Genomic DNA, 23,013 nt, shown 5'->3' with positions numbered 1-23,013 from the left:
CTCCCGGCCAAAGCCTGTAGGTTATCTGCCTCCCTCGGGGCCAGAGCTTACAAGACTGCGGGCCAGGCTACTTCTGCCCTGCATGCTATGGAGCGCTACCAAATGCAGACACTGGCCCAGCTGCACGAGGGTGGGTCCGACCCAAGCTTGCTTCACAAGCTTAGCACCACAATGACTATGCTCTTCAGACCACTAAGTCCGCTGCGTGTGCGTTGGGGAGGACGATGTCCACATTAGTGGTCCAGGAGCGCCTTCTCTGGCTAAACCTGGTGGATATGCAAGGAGTCAACAAAGTATGCTTTCTTGACTCCCCCATATCCCAGGCTGGCCTGTTTGGTGACACCGTCTGTGAATTCACCCAGGAATTCAAGGTGGTGAGAGAGCAGTCTGATACGACGGGTAATGTCATCCATCGGCGGAACCGTAGGCCCGCTCCGCCTGCCGAACCATCAACATCTGCTGGTCCTCGCCGAAGGCACCCACCTATGAGTGCTGCCCCACACCTCTGGCGAAGCGGGCATGTTGAGCACCTCGAAAGCAGTTAGCCCCCCCTGCCCAGTGCGCCGTTAAGTCCGGTAATGGACCGCGAAGCGTACTTGAAGCAGGTCATCCGGAGAAGATGGAATTTGCTCTTTCCACATTGGGGGCCGGCCTCCATTTCCGATGGCTCTTTTCACTGCCACGCAAACATCAAGGAAAGAGCACTTTTCCACTTCCCTGGATGTGACAGCCCAAACCATGCCAGTCTGGGACGCTATGCCTTCTAGCTAGCAGGTTCTGTGTGTTTCGCCAGTGGCTCACAGGCGTTGGGAGGATGGTCTCCTTTCTCCCACTCCTCGAGCCTCCCCTCCAGAGCTTGGGTGCGAGGTGAGAGCGAATCTCTCGCCTCCAGCTCTTCTGTGGGACCCTCGCACTTCCCAGATCAGCACACCCACTCCGCGCTGCCCCACTGCTGGTAATTCAGCAATTGTATTGATAAGTCCATTAGCGAGAGCTGTACCTGCTTGGTTAGCGCGGGCCAGCATTTGCTGTGGCTCATATGCACAATCAGACTCGGCTAGTTGATTCAATTCGCAAAACGGCCCCCCAAGTTCATGGGTGTGTATTACACCAGGGTCAGCCCCCTGTCTGCCCCTGTCTTGCGAGAGGAGATTGCTTTCCTCCTGGTGAAGGATGCAATCGACCCGGTCCCTCCAGCCAAGATGGAGAGCGAGTTTTAAAGCTTGTACTTCATCGTGCCCGAAAAGAGCGGTGGGTTGTGGCCAATCCTAGATCAGTGTGTTTTGAACCGCTGTCTGGACAAGCTGCCGTTCAGAATGCTCATGCAGAAGCGCATCCTCCGGTGCGTTCGTCCTCAGGATTGGTTTGACGCGTACTTCCATGTCTCCATTCTTCCTCGCCACCGTCAGTTTCTGCGGTTTGCGTTTGAAGGTCTAGCTTGTGTAACCCGGATAACCTAGGTTACTAATGAAAAGTAGAAGTGATGTAAAAAAAAGACAAAGAAAGCAAGGAAAATGAGCCATTTAATCATTCTGTATTAAAGTCATGGGCACTTTAAGAGTCAATAGGAGACCGAGCGGAACTACACTGACGCACCATGTTTGATCAATAGAGGAAGTTATGATTGGAAAAGTTACAGTTGAGAAAGTTACAGTTGACATGTTATGGTTGAGAATATTACATGATGCACAGAGATGATCAAGAGAGAGAGAGATGAGACAGCAACAGAGAGAAATTTAGAGCCCCTCCACATTCAGTGAGTGATTTTTAATTGAAATAAAGTTGTTGAGCAGAGACTACAGCATTGAAACTGTCGCTAAATTTGAGAGACTGTCATTTGATATGGATCTGAAGATAATTTCACTGACGAGAATACACCTTTTTACTTTGGTGAGCTAGGATTCATGTCCTAACTTTGTGTTTACATGATATTTAACATTTAAACACCACAAAGTCGACACAGAATTAATATGAGGTGCATTTAAATAAGCTGTGAGCGCAGCGCTCGAGCTACAGCTGATAATATATGGGCTAAAGCTATCTGACAAGTAGTAATGCTGATGAGTTAATGAAATATAGTAAAATATGATATTTGAGGATCGTTATGATCAATGTGTGTGTATATATGTCAAGCAAATGTAAATATGAGGCACGTATATATAAGATGTAATGTTAAAGATGTTTTATTAATTGATGTTTGCCTTGTGTTTTGCAAGGCTGGGTTTTTTGTGTGAGTCGAAGCATCTGTGATGATTCATGCTGGACTCGAGGAGAAAGTTACATTACGGCGTGCCACCCATGGAACCGACTCTCCGGTTAGGCTGTGTGTTTGAGCCACCGGACTGGAAGGAGAGTTCTTTTGATTTGTTTAGAGAAACGAGACTCGGACTTATTGCGACCTTCCTGTTTTTCTTCTTATTTTTTCTTAAATCCTCAACAGAAAACATTTACTGGAACTGAGCTAATAGAATCAACAGTTCTCTTTTACGGAATCCTTGATATTGAGTTGTGAACGGCAAACGGTGAAACGAGTCATCTAAAAGCAAAACAACACAGTGTTGTAGCTTTTAAAGACATTTATTTATTTTCATTTTGTGTTTGAAATTTCCTAATTGTCTTGATTATACTTTGTTCAAACTGTATATTGAGTTCACGTTCATCTGTGTAGAAAAAAAAAGAAAAACAGAATTTACTTTTTATTATTACAGTTTATAACTGAACCTATTTATACATACATACTTACAAACCTAATATTTTCCTAATAATATAAACTATATTGAAGAAAGAAATTGACTGTGTTTAATTATTCACTCACCCTCTGTGCTGCTTTTCTCTCTCCAGTAGCCGTTCTTTCTCTTCTGATCAATTGGCCCACATTGAAAAAAACAATAGCGCGATAAATCAAATTGTATTTGATACACTTGGCAATACAAAGTCCTACCCTTCGAGCTCTCTCTGTCTCTGCGGGTCTTCACCAAGCTCACGTAGGGTGCCTTAGCGCCCCTTCGCCTCGCGGGCATCCGCATACTCAATTATCTTGACGACAGGCTGATTTTAGCCCTCTCTCGGGAGCAATTGATTATGCACAGAGACAAGGTACATCGACATTTCCTGTTGGGGCTTCAGGTCAACTGAGAAAAGAGCAAACTCGCCCCCGTGCAGAGGATCTCTTTTCTGGAGCTGGACTCGGTCACCATGGCAGCGTGCCTCTCCAGAGAGTGCGTTCAGCTAATGCAGAATTGTTTGAGAGAGTTCGACAGCAAAATAGTGGTCCCACTGAAGTTTTATTAGAGGCTCCTGGGGCATATGGCAGCCGCTGTCATGCCTCTTGGATTACTCCATATGGAACCACTTCAGCACTGGCTTCACGATCGAGTCCCCAGACGCGCATGGCACGCGGGCATACACCGAGTCACTGCCACGCCCTCAGCCCTTGGAACGACCCCTCATTCCTACAGGCCGGAGGTCCAGTCATGTTGTTGTTTCAACAGATGCTTCAAGCATGGGCTGGGGGGCTGTGTGTTGCGGGCATGCAGCTGCGGGCCTGTGAAAAGGAACCCAGTTGCATTGGCAAATCAATCGCCTAGTACTGTTGGCAGTGTTCCTCGCTCTCCACCATTTTTTTCCGGTGCTGGTAGCGGTGGCGTATATGAACCGCATGGGGGGTATTTGCTCTCGCCGCATGTCTCAGCTCGCCCGTCGTCTGCTCCTTTGGAGTCATACGCGGCTGAAATAGCTGCGCCCCATTCACATTCCAAGCGAGATCAACCGTGCAGGCGACGTTCTCTCACGGCAGCCTTTACGTCCCGGAGAATGGAGACTCCACCCTGAGTCTGTTCAGCTGATATGGGTGCGATTTGGGGAAGCCAAGATCGATCTGTTTGCTTCCCCTGAGAACGCTCATTGCCAGTTGTTCTTTTCCCTGACCGAGGACTCTCTCGGCACGGATGCACTTGCCCACAGCTGACCTCGGGGTATGCGCAAATATACGTTTCCCCCAATGAGCCTGCTCACGCAGTAACTGTGCAAGGTCAGGGAGGACTAGGAGCAGGTTTTGCTGGTTGCGCCCCTCTGGCCCAACTGGACCTGGATGTCAGAGCTCTCCCTCCTCGTGATGACCCTCCCCTGGCAGATCCCTTTGAGAGAGGATCTACTCTCTCAGGGATAGGGCAACATCTGGCACCCTCGCCCTGATCAGCACCGTGGGAAGGCATAACCTCATCATCCGGTTCCTCAGAGGCACTAGGCGAATTAATCCACCCCTCGTTCTCACGAGCCGTTGTACAGATCTCTGCGAACCACTTGACTCAGTATCTTTAAGATGTCTGTCCCTGAAGACAGCTCTGCTGGTCGCGTTGGGATCGATTTAGAGGGTCGAGCCGTGTCCCCCAGGAGTGCGTGCGCACTCCACTCGGAGCATTGCATCCTCTTGGGTGCATGCACGCGGCGCCTCTCTAACAGACATCTGTAGAGCTGTGGGCTGGGTGACACTTAATACATTTGCAAGGTTTTACCATCTGCGAGTGAACCCTTGGTGATTGAGAAAACAACTCGGTTAAGGTGTTGAAATACTCTTGCTGCGCTATTCTCCCTAACACGGAGATACGTGCGATTATTCACACTGTCAGTAAAGTTCCCCGCTTAGGTGAGCTCTGCAGGTTCCTCCGAGGCCCTCAGCACTGACTCAGCAGAGGAGTCACTCGCTGACCCATTACGTATTAGATCTGCTCTCTGGTCAGCCCGCGTTTTGGGTACAGGGGCCTGCTATGCGTGATTCCCGCTAGGCAATCCCATATGCTTATTCCGCCACAATGCAGTCCCGCCTCACAGGCGGACCCGTGTCTTCCCTCTCCGCTAACCGTCTTATTATATGCTTACTCCACCTTCTCAGGGCTAGTCCATATATTCTGCCATCATATCTCCCTATTTAGGTAGCAGGTGGCCTCCACAGCATCCTCCCCTACGGGACTGCTAGCTTTCCAAACATTCTGTCGTATTTAATAGTGATGCTCCGATTGATCGGCCGCTGATTATGATCGGCCGATATTGACCAAAAATTGCTTGATCGGCTAACCCCAAAAGCGCAGATCAAAAAAGCCAGTCACTTGACATAAATTACTCGCACAACGTTTGCAAACATTCATGCACGGCACACAGGTAAACAACAGCAGAGCGGAGCTTACCAGTTGCAACACAAGTTCCCCAGTCTTTTTTAAAGTGTCCAATAAAGACGTAAAGTTATCTGTTTGCAATGTATGTTGCGATAAAACCCCTTGAGCAAGCAACGGCATTTTAACAGCACTAACATGATTAGGCATCTTAGAACATGCCACACAACTAAATATGCTACGTATGAAAATCCCTCAACCAGCTGACTGTGAGTGATGCGTTTACATGACGTGAACCATACAGCAGGGATAGTACGAGTTGGAAAGACATCGCGTTCAGAATTATGGAATTCATTGCCTCTACGAACAACCTGGAATATATGAAGTGCAGACACCAGTCCGATGTCCCTGTAAGCGTAACAGCACACTTTATTGACTCAAACTTTGAAAGACACAACATTGTGCTACACTGTCAGGCTTTCATGTGGTCACATTCTGCAGAGGCGTTGGTGAACTTATTTAGCGGCTTGTTTCAGTCACGGGGAATCCAAAGAGAGAAAAAATCCACACAATTTTAACAGACAATGGCAAAAACATGCAGAATGCAATGATAGACATAGATTTCCCTGGCCTGCCTGGTGTGTGTGTGTGTGTGTCACACTCTCCAGCTTGCTGTGCATGTATGGTAAGCCGTTTTTACATATAATCTATAAACCGTATATCTATTTCAGTATCTATTTTCATGTTACTTCTGCTTATTATCTTTAGAAATCTTTTCCATTAAATACTTGTGCTTATTAATCAAATACTAGTGCTTTTTAAAAATATACTAGTGCTTACTCATTAGACACTAGTTTATTTTATTATACTAGTACTGATTCATTAGATCAGGGGTCTCAAACTCAATTTACCTGGGGGCCACAGGAGGCAAAGTCTGGGTGAGACTGGGCCGCATAAGGGATTTCGCAAAAAAAAAGTCCTCAAATGTCATTATTAACAGTTTTAATTATTTCTTCTGAACATGAAGTGTCCTGAACATTAATAGAACATTGAGTGAAGATTATGAACAGTTCTTCTGAACATGGCATCTTTTGCCTACTTCTTGCTGCCAGAGACTTGACAGTGCTTCAAGTGGGGGAAAAAGTGGGGGAACTCACTCAAAACTTTCATTCCCTCACCTAAAAAAAGGCGTATATATAAATAAAACACCCCCACCCCACTCCAGTCACATCAGTCTATACCAGTCTGTATCTACCTATAATATATATAAGATGCAGGCTGTAGCTAGGAAAGTGGCAGGCTGCAGATAGGTAGCTAAGTGGCAGGCAGGGGCGGGAACAGCTTACCTTGGTTCTGGCCGGCGCGAGTTCCCTCCTAACACTTCCCGCCCTTCACAGCGTCTAACAAAGGGGCGGGGTGCGTGGTGACATCACCCGCATCCCCGCCCCTTTGTTTACACGGGGGGCAGGGAATGCCAGTGACCGATGTGTACAGTTAGAATCAGCGGAGCGGGGAGCGCTCTCTCTCCCTGCTCCGCTGATTCTGTCAGTGTACAGCGGTCGGCGCGGGCCACAAAATATTGCACTGAGGGCCGCTAATGGCCCGCGGGCCGCGAGTTTGAGACCCCTGCATTAGATAGTACTTAGTTTTTTTTTTTATTTATTAGATACTAGTACATATTCAATAAGTAGTGCTTATTTAATATATAGTTTTTATTTTTTAGATACTAGTACTAATTTTAATTGTGACTAGTGTCAGCGCAATAGCCTATTGGTTAGCGCGCTGACATATAGTGCAATAGCATGTCAGGGCGTCGCAATATCGAATCCCGGCTCGATGACTTTTCCCTACTCTACCCCCTCTCTCTCTCCCACTTCACTTCCTGTCTCAATACTGTCCTATCTAATAAAGGCAAAAAGGCCAAAAAAAAAAAAAATAGTGTCTAGTAACTATTCTGTTGTAACAAATTCAAAAAATTTTCCATTGATTTCTGAGGTATCTGTCATTGAGATATCAAAGGTTAAGCATTGACTAGTATGTATTCCAACTGGGACTAGTACATATTTTTATGTACTGCTAGTTATTCATTAAGTAAAGGTACTTACTAATTAGTTACTGGTACTAAATGAATAGATACTAGTACTCAAATATTAGATACTAGTACTTATTCATTAGGTACTATTACTTAATCGTTATATACTAGTATCTATTTAGTGTACTAGTACTTGTATGTCAATCATACTAAAAACTAAAATAATCCATGTCAGAAGTTCATTCAAAAGTGAAAGTTCTTTCTGCCTTTAATTACTAACACTCCCGTCATTGATACTACTTTTAGAACATAAATTTAGATATTTTACCATATGAAAATACAATGAAATTATGAAAATTGTGAAATTAAAGCAATAGTGCAGAGATCTGGTCCCCGCGTCAGGTCAGGGTGCGCCTGTAGCCTTTAAAACGCGCACACCTAGACAGTTTAATCTCCTTCCTTTGTGTACAAAACTCCTCGCATCAGGTAGGCTTTTTTGCAAAGATCAAAAAGTCAGGGAGGGATAGCACTACCTAACTTTTTATTTTATTACTGGGCAAGTAATATTCAGAAAATAATATACTGGTTACCTAGTGTGGATCCCCCAAATACCCCTGTGTGGGTACAAGGAGAACAATCTTGCTCTAAATTCAAACTTAGTTCCCTGGTTTGCTCTTCACTCTCTCTAATGGGAAATAATAATTTCTCCTCTCCTAATCCTGTATTGATTCACACCTTAAAAATTTGGTCCCAATTTAGAAGACATTTTGGTTTACAAACAGCTTCCATTTTGGGTCCTGTAGTCTCTTAACATTCTATTCCCACCGTCTTACATGGACTCTGCTTTTTCTACATGGGAGGAAAGGGGAATTAGGTTTTTAAAAGATTTATACTTAAACAATATTTTTTGCTCTTTGAAGAGGTTGTAGGACATTTCAGGTTACCCAGATCTCAATTTTTTAGATATCTGCAGATTAGGAGTTTAATCAAGAAGGTATTTGTTTCCTTCCCAGAAACACCCCCTAGATCACCCATTGAGAATTTGCTTGAGCTGAACGCACAAAGCAGGGGACTCATCTCAAGCATTTATTCAATTATTACATCTCGAAACACACAGAACTTGGAGTTTATTCGTGAAGCTTTGCAAAGTGATTTAAATTGAGAATTTTTTTAGATCTAGAATGGGCAGGTGCCATAACTCAGGTGCATTCATCCTCACTATGTGCTAGACATGGCTTAGTTCAATTTAAAGTTCTCCATAGGCTACACTTTACTAACTCTAAATTAGCCAAAATTTGCCCAAATGTTAACCCTGCATGTGGTAGATGTTCACAATCATTCGCTACCACTGCTAATACAGTAGGTGAGAGTTCAAAGTGGCTATTACCGCCGCAGCATATACTGCCGCGGTTTGAAATAGGTGCCGCTCTGTTTTTAATGTATGACCGCAGTTTGTGAATAAGCCGCCAGGGGGCGCAAAGGGACGGGATGCGAACAGACAGAAATAGAATATACAGCAGCTTTAAATATTATACTGTGTTTGTAAATGAGATTAAACAATAAGTCAAAACATTATAATTCCTTCATTTGTCATTTAAAATTTGTTAACACGCTTTATTGTAAACTTTTTAAGTGCAAAGAGGATTCATTTTGGAAAATAGAATTGAGGAAATAAAAGACAACTAAAATGAAAGCACAAACATTCAGTACAAATAAGTAGTCTTAAATAAATAAATAAATAAATAAATAAATAAAGCAGTCTTTTAGCCTAAATATAGAAAGATGTTCAGTGTTTGCTATTTTGATAGGACTAAGACAAGACATTTACATTTATGTTTTTATTTCTGTTTTTATTTCCATTTTCGTTGTGGATTATTTTTTTACTATCTCATTTTGTGTCTTAATTATTGTACATAATAATAAACAAATAATGAAAAAAAATGAATAATGAAAATGGGCCTAAATAAATTATTTATTTAAAGACATTGCCGCGAATCACTGAGAAACGGTCAGCAGCATGGTCTAAAGAGCTTAAGTTGAATGCTGCTTCATCAAAAGCAAAAAAAAAACAAATCGACCTACCTTAAACAGATCACTAAAAGTATAATAAAAATATTTTTGCCGCAGGACATAAATTAAGTCTCGCAGGTTTATTTTTAATAATTTAGTTTCAGTTCAGTTTTTTTTTTGTTTCAAAACGTCAATGTTCTCCTTTAAAGTAGCTATAACTTGTTTTTTTTGTTTGTTTTTAACTTAATGGCTCAGTATGTTTTGTATTTTAATTTCAATTTCAGTCACCTTGCATATGCGTGTGAAATATAATGCGCGCATAACCGCGGAAAAAGAAGAAAAAGCTGTCAAAGGTTAGAGCTTATTCATCAAAATTAGCTATATTAAAATACAGCATGTATGTTAATACAGGCAGAGTGTGAACAAACTGAAGGCTAAGATATGCGCTTGCCTTTTAATGCATTTAAAAAGATTTGCGGCCTTTTTATAGGCTACAGGCTACTATGGTGTATAATAATGTTTTTTTTTCTTTTTTTGTATGGTAAAGGACAATGCACATTATCTTATTGATGTAAACTTGGGCTAAAACTTACCATTGATAAACGTGACCTACCTCAAGCAGATCACTTAAAGTATAATAAAAAATAATGTTGCCGCAGGACATGAATTAAGTACCGCAAGTTTATTGTTAATTATTTACTTTCAGTTCTGTTCTTTTTTTTTTCTCAAAACGACAATGTTCTTCTTTAAAATAAAACTTGTTTTTTTGTTGTTGTTTTTTTTTTTTACTTGTAATGGCTCAGTATCTCAATATATATATTCTTAATAAACTTCACAGCCACAAATATTAAAAACACAACTTGTATTAAAACTGGCCGAGGATTAGAAAGAATACGATGCTTGTTATATAATTTAAATTTTGATTCCAATTTCTGCATGCACATTTTTTCACTCACTACTCTGCCAGAAACTTCGCAGCCGGAGACAACCTTCAATAATCTAAACATTTGTTTAAAGATGGACTGCAAGATGTGCTGAGTGGCTACATGTGGTGAAGAACGATGGCAAAGCTTAGTGTGATTATTGTAATAAACTAATAAGTTATAAAGCATAGTGTCCCGACCAACAGGACTAAGCATATGCGGTTGGCTCATTATTCACAAATATAGAATTAAAATAATGGCGCGTTAGGTTCATTGTGTATCGTTGCATTGTGCAACCAACAAGAGTTGTGCATTTTAGTTTAACTTTTTGAGCGTTATAAGCAGTTCGGTGTTAGTTTTTATTAAGCAGCGCATTCTCTCCGCCTCCTCGTTTATAACCAACGGGACACACTGCTGAAGCAGGAGAGACACTCCATCATTCATAATCTTAGCTGATGTATCGGAGTCGAAAGAATATATCAAAGAGGAATGTTTTTTTACCAGTCCCAATATGTTTAATCCTTTTTTTTTCATGTCATTTCTCTTCAGCAAATTATATATATATTTTTAAAGCTGCTTGTTGCTTTTAAAACTGAAAGCAGAGCCCGTCAATTGGTGTTTTTCCATACTCCTTTATGAATGTTTTATTTTATGATTAAAGTCTTTAATGTGCCTTTTAATAGTTTTATATTATTCAAAGCAGCACCTAAATGCGAATTTATTTTCAAAACGTGGCATGAGAGCGATGCATGTCATGTGTCGCATGATTGCCTTTTTTTCCTGCGCGTGCGTGATCAATTTCTGATATTTTTGCATAAAGGTTTTAATCAAAAGACAGGTAATTTAATTACTTTCGATGTCTAAAATATTTGTTAAACAAATGTTAGTTCAAAAAAAGCATATGCACATATAAAAACTGTAAAACAGATAAAAATGCATGGTCTTATTGGAAATAAAGTAAGTTAATTATATATTTCATTATTTAATGCATAAAATAGGCTAGTCTTTTTATAAATTGAGTTTAATTGATTTGAAACTTTTAATTGCATTTTTATGTCCTGTAAATAATGAAAGTTGCATCAGATTGATAAAAATAAAAATGTACCTGCGTGAACAGGGCCACAGTTACTTTTTTTTTTACTGACTGGCAAACGCGTCAGAAAAAACTGCTGAATCTCTGCGAATATTTGGTTAACTTCTAAAACAAATGTCTGGTTTATTGATGTTAGTAATGCATAAAAAATGCAAAAGCTCATTAACCCACTGATGACAGCCAGGGAATCACTGACCCATCACATTCTTACGAACATATTTTATTTATTAAAGTTATTATTTCATTGACCTGAACATAACGGGTTATAATTACTAACCCGTCATCTAAAACATTAAAATAATAAAATAGCCTATTATTTTATTTGTAGAGCTTGATTAAATTGATGTTTTAAAAAATGTCAAGCAGTATTTGTCTATAGCTTTAATTAATTTATATAATAAAAAAATAACAATAATAAAATTATAAAAATACAAAGATAAAAAGAGTAGCATTTTGCTAATTATAATATCTTTATATTTATATCCATGTGTTGTTTCATATTCATTTTATTTCACTTGATGCATTCGTTATTTAATGTTTGAATACTGAAATAAATAACAGCCATCGTTTAAAAGGTTATTTCACCATCAAAATGTATGCCTGTTATATGTATCTTTAACCTTTTCATATAAAACTGCTGTGCAGTGTAAATAGGACCTTAATACAGATTAAAACGAAGTTGTCTGAAAGGATGATGGGCATGGCATGTCTATTGTTTTGGCTAACGTTGTGCATATTTGAAAATAACTGTATTCAGCTAGGCTATGTTCTGTGTTTTTTACGTAAAAATATATTCGTTTTGGCGAAGGCTAGGAGCGTAATATAGATATTTCAAATAACACGTAGTTCAGTCCAGAAGTTGCTGTGCATAGAAACATTCATTTTCATAAGGCCCCATATTTAATGCGGTTTCGTTTTAAAACGCATAGGTTTTGCTATGGTTACGCCATCCATCCTACGTCTGAGTTTTGGATTTTGTATATCCATGTTTGTGAAAAACATGTGAGAGTGGAGACATACCCCTTCCCCCATCTCATAACCAAAAGCTTGTCTGTCAGGTATTAATAGGCATCAGTGAGGCCGAAATCATGTCGCGTTTCCACTGTCGGGCTTGTAGCTCGCAGGGCGTCACGCAAACCCAGCCCCCAGAACGTCCCCCGAATCAAACGTCGCACAATTATTTGTAATTCTTTAAATTATAGGCCATTTCAATATGGCTTAGGCTATTTTATCAAGATATGACACTATTGTTAAAGTGTACAAAAGGGGACATGTAATTTGTTAAGTTTTATGTCTTTCTGTTGTATTCATATTGTGTATTATCTGCAAAATAAATAACAAAAATAAAGAAGCCGCTCGCAGCATCAACAGAGCTGTGAAGGGAGCGCTCGTTTGCTCGGTCTCACACACATATAGGCATCTAAATGCACACAGACACACCTTTTAAACTTGACAAAAACTCTCTAAAACCTTTACTGTCTGCTGTGTCTTTAATATGGTGTAAAGATTATAATGCGTTATTGAAACATCAAGGGGGACGCAGCAAAGTCACTTATAAATTAAAATTTTATTATTTTATGCAACAGCCTTACATTTAAAACGGAAACATAAGGGCAATTATAAGCAAAAAGACTTCAGCCTATAAGGCTAGATGTTTTCTTTCCCTTATTTATTTATTTGTTTATGTGTTTGGCGCATGTAACTTGTGTGCGATCAGAAAACTAGTGTAATGACGGTAAGCCATCTTTCCCAGATTCAGTGCAAAGTCCGCCTCTCCTTTCACTCCGCCCCAAAGCAATTTTTTTTTTTTTTTTAGAGATGGTACATTTGAATTGCCTCTGCTCACTTTCCCCCACCTCAAGCATGAAAGTTGGAGAGAGAAGTATAGCCTATTTACACCTTGATGCCTTAGCCTCAATAGCAAAAGATCATAGCCCATTTACACCTCAAGACAGTGCAAAATTAGCGGAAGAAAGTCAAATCAGAATCACGCAGATAAAGCACACCAGCTGCTTCTATCATGAAACTATTAAAATGGTATTGGCATAACTGATTATTTGCAGCAGCTTTTTTTTTTTCGTGCAACAGAAATGCGACGTTGGGAATCATTTAATGAATAAAAAGGGTTAATAGTGAAATCGGCTTTTCATTGCATTTCTTTTAAATATATCAGTGCATTGAAGGCCTTTTATGGTGTCATATCTCAATAAAAAAGCCTAAGTTATATTGAAATAATTTAAGAATAAAGATATAAAAATAACATTAAATAAATAAACCAATTATAAATTTGTTTTGGTTGTCTTTATTTTAATGCCCTTGTGATAATGATGTGCTTTATCATTATGGGCGTGTTACTTACTATCACTTACTAACGTGATTCAAATGATGGATCTGTGACAGAGAAACTAGGGGTTTTGGGAAACGATTCATATTCTCATCCCCCCCCCTCCCCCCCCCCCCCCCCCCACCAAAAACAAATGCATAGTTCAGCAGCAAGTTACTGTACTTCTTTGTTTGGGAAAGCACAGGTCCGCTAGCGCCTCTTTCTCTGGGCCAAAGCAAGTTGATTTTTAAAATATTAAAGATATAGATTAATGAAATATTCAGCAAAAGAGACATTTATTTCATATTTCACTATGCATTTCATCTGATAGGCTAGTCTATAGCTTAATTAAACACATATTGTCAAACCCACACATATTGTATGAAAATGAAAATGGCATTTAGGCCTATGTTATTATTAGACTCTGACTTGTTATTTGTTGCCTATAGGCTATTTTCACATTTGAGGTGCTTTACTGGCATGACAAATAACGCTCTGGTTACTAAAGTAACCCTCGTTCCCCGAGGAGGGGAACGGAAATGCTATTGGTGGATTTTAACTAGAATCTACAAATGGGATATTTCGTTTCAGAAAGCCAATTGTCTGAAAGAGTATGGAACGGGCCAATGAATGCCAATGAATTGGCAGCGTAAGCTTGCGCACGTGTGCTTCATTGCCAATTATCTCCGCATATAAGCACAGGTGGATCAAGCACACGCCATCCTTTTAAGCTGAAGAGACTGAACTAACAGCTAAGGGACAATCATTATGGCGATGCTAAATAGCATTTTACTTTAGTAACCATAGCGTTCCCCTTCGGATGGGGAACTCCAATGCTATTGGTGGATTTTACAGATACACAACTATTAGCAATAAAACATTAAGGCAAAACAAACTTTTAAACAGTCTGAAATGAAATGTCTGAAAATCGCATTGGCTTTTGTGCCAAGACAATAAGAGAGCTATTTACCCCGGACAGGAAGAGGGGCGGGAGACCAGGCACCATGAGAGACACACATATGTCTCGTCTTCCTTTGTGTGTAAGATTTAATTTTTGTAGTCATGTGAGGGTCAAAATAGCCGGATTTCCTTGATGGGCCATTACTTAGTAACTTGTGGCGACAACACGTTCTTTGTCTTATAAAGGGGGAAGAAGAGTGTATTGGAATTAAATGCCAGGCAATACTTAATTAAGAAGGAGATGAAGGGGCGCAATGAGGCTTCTATGACTGCTGATTTTTAATTTAGCTATAAACATGGCACGTTCCTACAATTTGGTTAACATAAAAGGTTGTAATAAAAAGCATAGCACATGTGCAGTCTTAAATGAATGCCGAGAATACAAAAAGAATGGAGGAAATAGTTTTGGGTGGAAATATAAGCAGTGAATCAGGGAATGTAGCTTGGAAAATAAGGAAATTTGTCCCAATTTATCATTAAAAGGTGTGTCAATTTGGAATATTCCTGAACCGATAGTTGACATGAGACTGTTGGAGAACAGAGTAAAAGCAGATTTAGAAGATATAGCAACAGCTACAATATTAGTATTTTTATGAGAGATTTTTTTATTCTTTTGTACAGATATACACAGATGGGGCAAAAGATCCAGTTGAACAAAAATTAGGAATACAAGTATACGTGTCAAGATTTAACACCAAAAAAAGTTTAAGAGACTAATTAAGTGACTAATCGTCCGTATATACATCAGAACTAACAGCTATAACTATAGGTTTGCAATGGATGGAAACAAATAAGCCAAATAGAACTGTAATTTGTTCAGATTCTGCATACACACTTAAAAGTATAATATCTACAAAAACTAATAGAGAAGATTTAATAATGGAAATTTATACAATATTATATAGATTTAAAGTAGAGGGTGTAAATGTACATTTTTGTTGGGTACCGGCACATATTGGAATTATTGGAAATGAGATGGCAGATAAATTGGTAAAAGAATCATTGAAGAAACATCTTGTCGATATTAAAGTACATTTGGGCAGGATTGAAATGAAATCAGTAATTAATGAGGAAATAGCAAATATTTGGCAACAAAGATGGGAAAACAGAAACACATGTAGATGATTTTATAATATTGTCAAAACTGTTGGGAGAAAGAAACAATTTCATGGAAGACAAAGAAGGGAGGAAATAATGATTTCAATGTTAAGGTTGGGTCACACTGGATTACATGCAACACTTGCATTAATGGGGAAGCATGTGGAAAACATACTGTGGTAATGTTGACCAAAGAATTTATTCAATCAATCACTGATTCTAAGTCTTATTCTGCACTCTCAGGATTATTTTAATTAACAAACCTTAACATGAAGCTAATGCTGAATTTAAATTTGCAAGTTATGTCAAATGTTAATATGTAGAAATAACAAGTTAATGTCTTAAAATAACAGATTATGCTGAAATAACAATTTAATTTCTTAAAATAATCAGATTAAATTTCCCTCTTTCACAACTCCCAAGCTTTAATTTTTCACCATGCATTTCAGGGCTACTATAATTGTAATTGTTATCGTATAACCCAGTTTTTTTATGCTCAGTACTTTAGTTTTAAAATCTAAAAAGTATGATTGTAAAGATAAATAGACTTATCTTACCTAGCAACTACAAAACACCAGTTGTACAATACAGCTGAGGCAATAACAAACAGCCAGCGGTAATACAGGTCATCAGCAGGTGACAATATGAAAACATCAGACTTTTTCCTGATAAACCAAATGAATTTTAATTAGCATTCTTGTCAAAAGGCTATTGAGATCTTGTCCAAAGGTAATCGTGCAAGCAGACAAACTCACTTAGTTTTGGCACTCGTGTTCCCATCCTGAATATCATGTCTACTGATGCTTAATCTACTAGTAGCAATTTGAAGTTCAGGTCCTCGGAAGCGCTCCAAGAATGAATCTGGCCTTTCCTCCTCTTCCTGGAGGCTTTTATGGGCCCATTCTCTAAGAGTGACTACCATATTCACCAACCTGTAAACAAGGAAAAATAATCAATGTAAAACGGACATATTTACTTAGGTTTTACACCTCTATTTTACTTGAAAAGTTTACTTTCCCCACCAGTCCAAGTACTTGGTATTTGTTTTAGTTTTTATTTACCTCCTACTACATTTCCCATGATTTTACAAAAGTAACTATAGTTAAACCATAGTAACCACAAAATGAACTAAAGTTTTACTTAGTTTTTTGTAGTAAAACCATAATAAATACAAAATGAAGTTACACGAAACGTCTACAGTTACACATGTAGCCATGGTTCCCGAATGGAAGGAGACGCTGCATCTCTATTACAAGACACAATGGTATTCCATCCCTCTCTTATAACCTCCTGAAGCACAGGTGAAATCAATCCAGTGCAATTGGCCGGACCTACTGTGCATGTGTGATAACAGACCAAAGGTATACAAGCACCATGCAGACAATGACGTCTTGAATGGAGAGCACCAGGTATGAAAAAGTATGGCAAAGTGACGCAGCGTCTCCTTTCCTTCAGGGAACGTTCGAGGTTACTAAAGTAACCCTTCGTTCCCCGAGGAGGGGAACGGAAGCACTATAAGTGGATTTGATTGTTAAAATCCACGTATGGGAGGTTCGGTTCAGAAGCTACTCGTCTGAAAGAGTATTGAACGGGCCAATTAAGAATGAATTGGCAGCGCAAGCCTGCGCAGGTGAGCGACATAAGCAATCAACTGAGTATATAAGCTCACCTGGCGCCAGCAGACGCTATCCTTTTTAAGCTGAAGAGACTTTTAACAGCTAAGGGACAGTCATTATGGCGACGGAGTATAGTGCTTCCGTTCCCCTCCTCGGGGAACGAAGGGTTACTTTAGTAACCTCGAACGTTCCCCTTCGGGGGGAACTTCAGCACTATAAGTGGATTTGATTGTTAAAATCCACGTATGGGAGCCCATTGAAAGCGCCATAATGACTGCACCTTACCAACACCCACCATTAGAGAGCGGTCAGGCAAGCGTGACGCACCCAGATCACAAGAGGCGTGGTCCTCCAACGTGCCCATGGCCCTAACTTATCCTACTTCAAAAGAAGTTTTACGGAATAGGTATCTTTTTTGGGAGTCGCTAGCGTCTAGATAATTCTAGGAATACACGACAGTACGTTGGGAAGCGTGCCATCCCAGTAGGGAGGACGCTGCGGAGACCATCCGCACCCAATAGGGGGAAACAAATGGAATTACATATGGACTAACCCTGAAAAGGGGGAGTGTGCATAAGAAGGTGGTTAGCAGATAGGGAAAGCACGGGTCTGTTCAGTGGGGGAACTTAACCGTGGCGGAAAAGCATATGGGGATCACCAGCGGGGATCGGCCATAGCAGGCACCTATACCCAAAACGCGGGCTGACCAGCGGGCAGACCTACTACGTAATGGGCCAGCAAGTGACTCCTCCGCTGAGTCAGTGCTGGGGGCCTCGGAGGAATCTGCAGGGCTCACCAAATGGGGAACTTTACTGACAGACAGGAGGGTGCACATCTCTCCGTGTTAGGGAAAAAAACGCACCGCAAGAGTGTACAACACCTACTGAGTTGTTTCCTCAATCACCAAAGGTACCTAACACCCTTGAGGAAACCGGCTCCACTCGCAGATTATAAAATCTTGCAAATGTGTTGGGTGTCGCCCAGCCCGCAGCTCTACAAATGTCTGTTAAAGAAGCGCCACGCGCACACGCCCAAGAGGATGCAACGCTCCGAGTGGAATGCGCATGCACTCCTGGAGGGCGCGGCTGGCCTCTGCTCAAATAAGCACATGAATGGCCTCCACAATCCAGTGGGATAAATGTTGTTTAGACACGGCACTTCCCTGCTGCCGTCCGCCATAACAGACAAAGAGCTGCTCAGAAGATCTAAAGTTCTGAGTACGGTCCACATAAATGCGCAGAGCGCGAACTGGACAAGTAAGGACAGGGCTGGGTCTGCCTCCTCCGGGGGCAGCGCTTGCAGGGTTACTACCTGATCTCTAAAAGGAGTGGTAGGAACTTTGGGCACATAACCCGGGCGGGGTCTCAGAACGTGAGAAAATCCCGGCCCGAATTCCAGGCACGAGTCACTGACCGAAAATGCCTCCAGGTCCCCGACCCTCTTAATGGAGGCCAACGCGACCAGCAGAGCTGTCTTCAGGGACAGAAATCTTAAAGATACTGTATCGAGTGGCTCGAAGGGATCAAATCGCAGGCTCGTGAGAACGAGGGCGAGATCCCAAGAGGGCGTGAGAGGGGGGCGAGTTGGATTAATTCGCCTAGCGCCTCTGAGGAACCGGATGATGAGGTTATGCTTTCCCACGGTGCCGCCAGCCACCGCGTCATGGTGAGCGGAGATGGCAGCAACGTAAACCTTGAGAGTGGAGGGCGACAGCCTGCTGTCCAGCTTCTCTAAGGAAAGAGAGCACAACACTGATCTGGCAAGATCGGGGGTCTTCTCTGCGAGAGACACACCACTCAGTGAATAGACTCCACTTCAGGGCGTAGGCGCGCCTCGTGGAGGGGGCTCTAGCCTGAGTGATGGTATCAACCACCGCGGGCGGCAGGTTACCTAAGTCTTCCTCGCGTCTATGGACCACACGTGGAGGCTCCAGAGATCGGGACGAGGGTGCCAGATGGTGCCTTGTCCCTGAGAAAGTAGGTCCTCTCTCAAAGGGATCTGCCAAGGGAGGGCCGTCGCGAGGAGGGAGAGCTCTGATATCCAGGTTCGGTTGAGCCAGAGTGGCGCAACTAGCAAAACCTGCTCCTCGTCCTCCCTGACCTTGCACATTAACTGCGCGATCAGGCTCACTGGGGGAAACGCATACTTGCGTACGCCCCGAGGCCAGCTGTGGGCCAGTGCATCCGTGCCGAGAGAGCCCTCGGTTAGGGAATAAAACAACTGGCAATGAGCGTTCTCGGGGGAAGCAAACAGATCGATCTGGGCCTCCCCGAATCGCGCCCATATCAGCTGGACAGACTCGGGGTGGAGTCTCCATTCTCCAGAGTGAATCTGCTGCCGTGAGAGCACATCGGCTGCACGGTTGAGCATACCTGGGATGTGAATGGCGCGCAGCGACTTCAGCCGCGGGTAACTCCAGAGGAGCAGACGGCGGGCGAGCTGAGACATGCGGCGAGAGCGCATACCCCCCATGCGGTTGATATACGCCGCCGCCGCCGTACTGTCCGTCCTGACCAGCACGTGTTGCTGCCCCAGCGCCGGAGAAAAACGGCGGAGAGCAAGGAACACTGCCAACAGCTCTAGGTGATTGATGTGCCAATGCAGCTGGGCACCTACCCACAGGCCCGCAGCTGCATGCCCCCGACACACGGCTCCCCAGCCTGTGCTGGAAGCATCTGTCGAAACAACAACATGACTGGACGCCTGTCGATCTTGAAGCCAGTGCTGAAGTGGTCTCATATGGAGCAATCCGAGCGGCGTGACGGCCGCAGCGGAAGCCATATGCCCCAAGAGCCTCTGAAAATATTTCAGTGGGACCACTAACTTGCTGTCGAGCTCCCTCAGACAGTTCAGTAGCAGGCGAGCGCGCTCTCCGGATAGGCGCGCTACCATGGTGACCGAGTCCAGCTCCATCCCGAGAAAAGAGATCCTCTGCACCGGGGCGAGTTTGCTCTTTTCCCAGTTGACCTGCAACCCCAATAGGCGGAGATGCCGGAGCACCTCGTCTCTGTGCGCAGTCAATTGCTGCCGAGAGTGGGCTAAAATCAGCCAGTCGTCGAGATAATTGAGTACGCGGATGCCCGCAAGCCGCAGAGGCGCTAGGGCACCCTCCGCGAGTTTGGTGAAGACCCGCGGAGACAGAGAGAGCCCGAAGGGGAGGACCTTGTACTGCCATGCTCGACCTTCGAACGCAAACCGCAGAAACTGACGGTGGCGTGGAAGAATGGAGACATGAAAATACGCGTCCTTCAGGTCTATGGCTGCAAACCAATCCTGAGGACGAACGCATCGGAGGATGCGCCTCTGCGTAAGCATTCTGAACGACAGCTTGTGAAGGCAGCGATTCAAAACGCGCAGATCTAGGATTGGCCGTGACCCACCACTCTTTTTGGGTACGATGAAGTACGGGCTGTAAAACCCGCTCTCCATCTCGGCTGGAGGTACCGGCTCGATTGCACCCTTCGCCAGGAGGGCAGCAATCTCCTCTCGCAAGACAGGGGCGGACAGGGGATTGACCCTGGTGAAATACACGCCCGTAAACCTGGGAGGCCGTTTGGAGAACTGAAGTTCGTAGCCGAGTCTGATCGTGCGTATGAGCCACTGCGAGGGGCTGGCCCGCGCTAACCAGGCAGGCAGAGCCCTCGCTAATGACGTCATCGCAGCAATCGTTGACGTACCCGCGGAGGGGCAGCGAGGAGCGGGTGTGCTGATCCGGGGAGCGCGAGGGTCCCACAGAAGAGCTGGAGGAGAGCGTTTCGCTCTGGCTCCGCACCCTGACTCCTGAGAGGGGGCTTGGGGGCTGGGAGAAGGGAGACCGTCCCCCCAGCGCCCGAGAGCCGCTGGCGGAGCATGCAAGCCCTGCGAGCTGAGAGGCAGCGCGTCCCAGACTGGCGGGGCTTGAGCTGTCACATCCGGGGAAGGGAGAAAATGCTCTTTGATCGAAACTTTGGTGGCACTGAAAAGTACAGTTGGATTTTGGGCCCCGCCCTCCAGCGGGGAAAGAGCAAGTCTCCACTTCTCCGGATGGCCTGTCTCAGGGACGCTTCGCGGTCCGTTTACCGGACTTAGCGGCGCCCTGGGCAGGAGGGGCTACCGGCTTTCGGCGTGCTCGACGCGCTCGCTTCGCCGGAGGTGGGGGCGGGGCATCGGCCGTTGGCGGGCGCCCTCGGCGAGGAACAGCGGAGGTGGATGGCTCAGCCGGGGATGGAGCGGGCTTACGGCCCCGCCGATAGATGACTTTGCCCATCGCATCCGACTGCTCGCTCACCGCCTTGAACTCCTGGGTGAATTCACCGACGGTGTCGCCGAACAGGCCAGCCTGGGATATGGGCGCGTCAAGAAAGCGAACTTTGTCGACATTGCGCATATCTGCCAGGTTTAGCCAGAGGTGGCGTTCCTGGACCACAAGTGTGGACATCGTCCTCCCCAGTGCGCAGGCGGCGGACTTAGTGGTCCGGAGAGCATAGTCGGTCGCCGTACGCAGCTCGTGTAACAAGCCTGGGTTAGACCCACCCTCGTGCAGCTCAGCCAGCGCCTGCGCTTGGTAGCGCTGGTAGGTGGCCATCGCATGCAAGGCGGAAGCTGCCTGGCCCGCAGCCTTGTAAGCTCTAGCTCCGAGGGAGGCAGAAAACTTACAGGCTTTGGACGGGAGACGGGGCGGACCACGCAAAGCGGGGGCGCCACGCGGACAAAGATTGACCGCAATGGCGCGCTCCACCTGCGGGATCGCCTCATACCCCCTGGCAGCTCCACCATCCAGGGTGGTGAGGGCGGAGGCGGACGCAGCGCGGGCAGAGAAAGGTGCCCTCCAGGACTGCGTGAGCCTACTGTGCACTTCCGGGAAGAAGGGGACGAGAGGCTTCGCCTTCTGATCCTCTACGTAACACCCATCTAGTCGGTCCGGCCGCGGGGCTGGGGGATAAACCATCTCCAACCCGACGGCCGAAGCAGCCCGAGAAAGCACGGCCAACATGTCCGCTTCAGGATCCGTTTTGACGGCGCTCGCTTGCCCAGGGGGGGCGAGCGGGTCCGGATCATCGTCGGACAATGAAAGCCCGCCCACCGATGCCGCGGAGGACATCTGATCTCCGGTGTCAGCGAGCGTGAGAGCTACCATCTGATTAGACGGATCACTCTCAGTACCCGAAGCTTGGATGGAGCGCTTGGAGGAGCGAGAGGTCCGCGAGCTCGTGGGCGGCGGATTGTCTCTCGCTGAAGCCCTCAGATCTGCCCGAGCGCCCGCTGCAAAGCAGGAAGCAACTGGGGTGGCTCGCTCTCTTACGAAAGCTAACCGCGATCTCAACTGCGCAACGGTCATGGCATCGCAGTGACGACATGAACCGCCTCCGAGCACCACATTAACATGTTGGACCCCCAAACATGTAATGCAGTGATCGTGTCCATCATCCGGAGCCAGGAAACCCCCGCAACCAGAAACGCACAGTCGGCGCGTCATCCTGAAAAGGACGTGCTGCACGACTGTGTTGCTCTTTTAGGATTCGCAACAATACGCACCGCTCTTGGAGGACCGGACCCAAAGGGACGCCAGGCAAGGGAGATACCCAGCTCGACCGTCTGCCGCTGCGTGGACTCGCTCTGGACCGGGATGAAACCGTTCTCTTGAAATGGCTGTAGATCAGCAGGAGGAACCCTCATAAGCTCGATCAGAAAAGGCTCTGAAGCGAAAAGGATAGCGTCTGCTGGCTCCAGGTGAGCTTATATACTCAGTTGATTGCTTATGTCGCTCACCTGCGCAGGCTTGCGCTGCCAATTCATTCTTAATTGGCCCGTTCAATACTCTTTCAGACGAGTAGCTTCTGAACCGAACCTCCCATACGTGGATTTTAACAA

The 23,013-nt window shown here is 44.3% G+C and overlaps 1 protein-coding gene across 2 annotated transcripts in view; it reads right to left on the bottom strand.

The window, feature by feature from the left end:
* The window catches only part of cnga2a (cyclic nucleotide gated channel subunit alpha 2a), a 150,150-nt gene that overhangs the window by 7,419 nt on the left and 119,718 nt on the right, over positions 1 to 23,013 (bottom strand). For both annotated transcript variants that reach the window (XM_068213244.2, NM_001044746.1), the window contains 2 exon segments: positions 16,303 to 16,479; positions 16,105 to 16,212 (listed from right to left, as the gene is read on the bottom strand). In XM_068213244.2, the coding sequence (XP_068069345.1) occupies positions 16,105 to 16,212; positions 16,303 to 16,479 (285 nt within the window).

This window comes from Danio rerio, chromosome 14 (assembly GCF_049306965.1).
Source record: "Danio rerio strain Tuebingen ecotype United States chromosome 14, GRCz12tu, whole genome shotgun sequence".
Taxonomy (NCBI): domain Eukaryota; kingdom Metazoa; phylum Chordata; class Actinopteri; order Cypriniformes; family Danionidae; genus Danio; species Danio rerio.
This window is presented reverse-complemented; position numbering and strand designations above follow the sequence as displayed.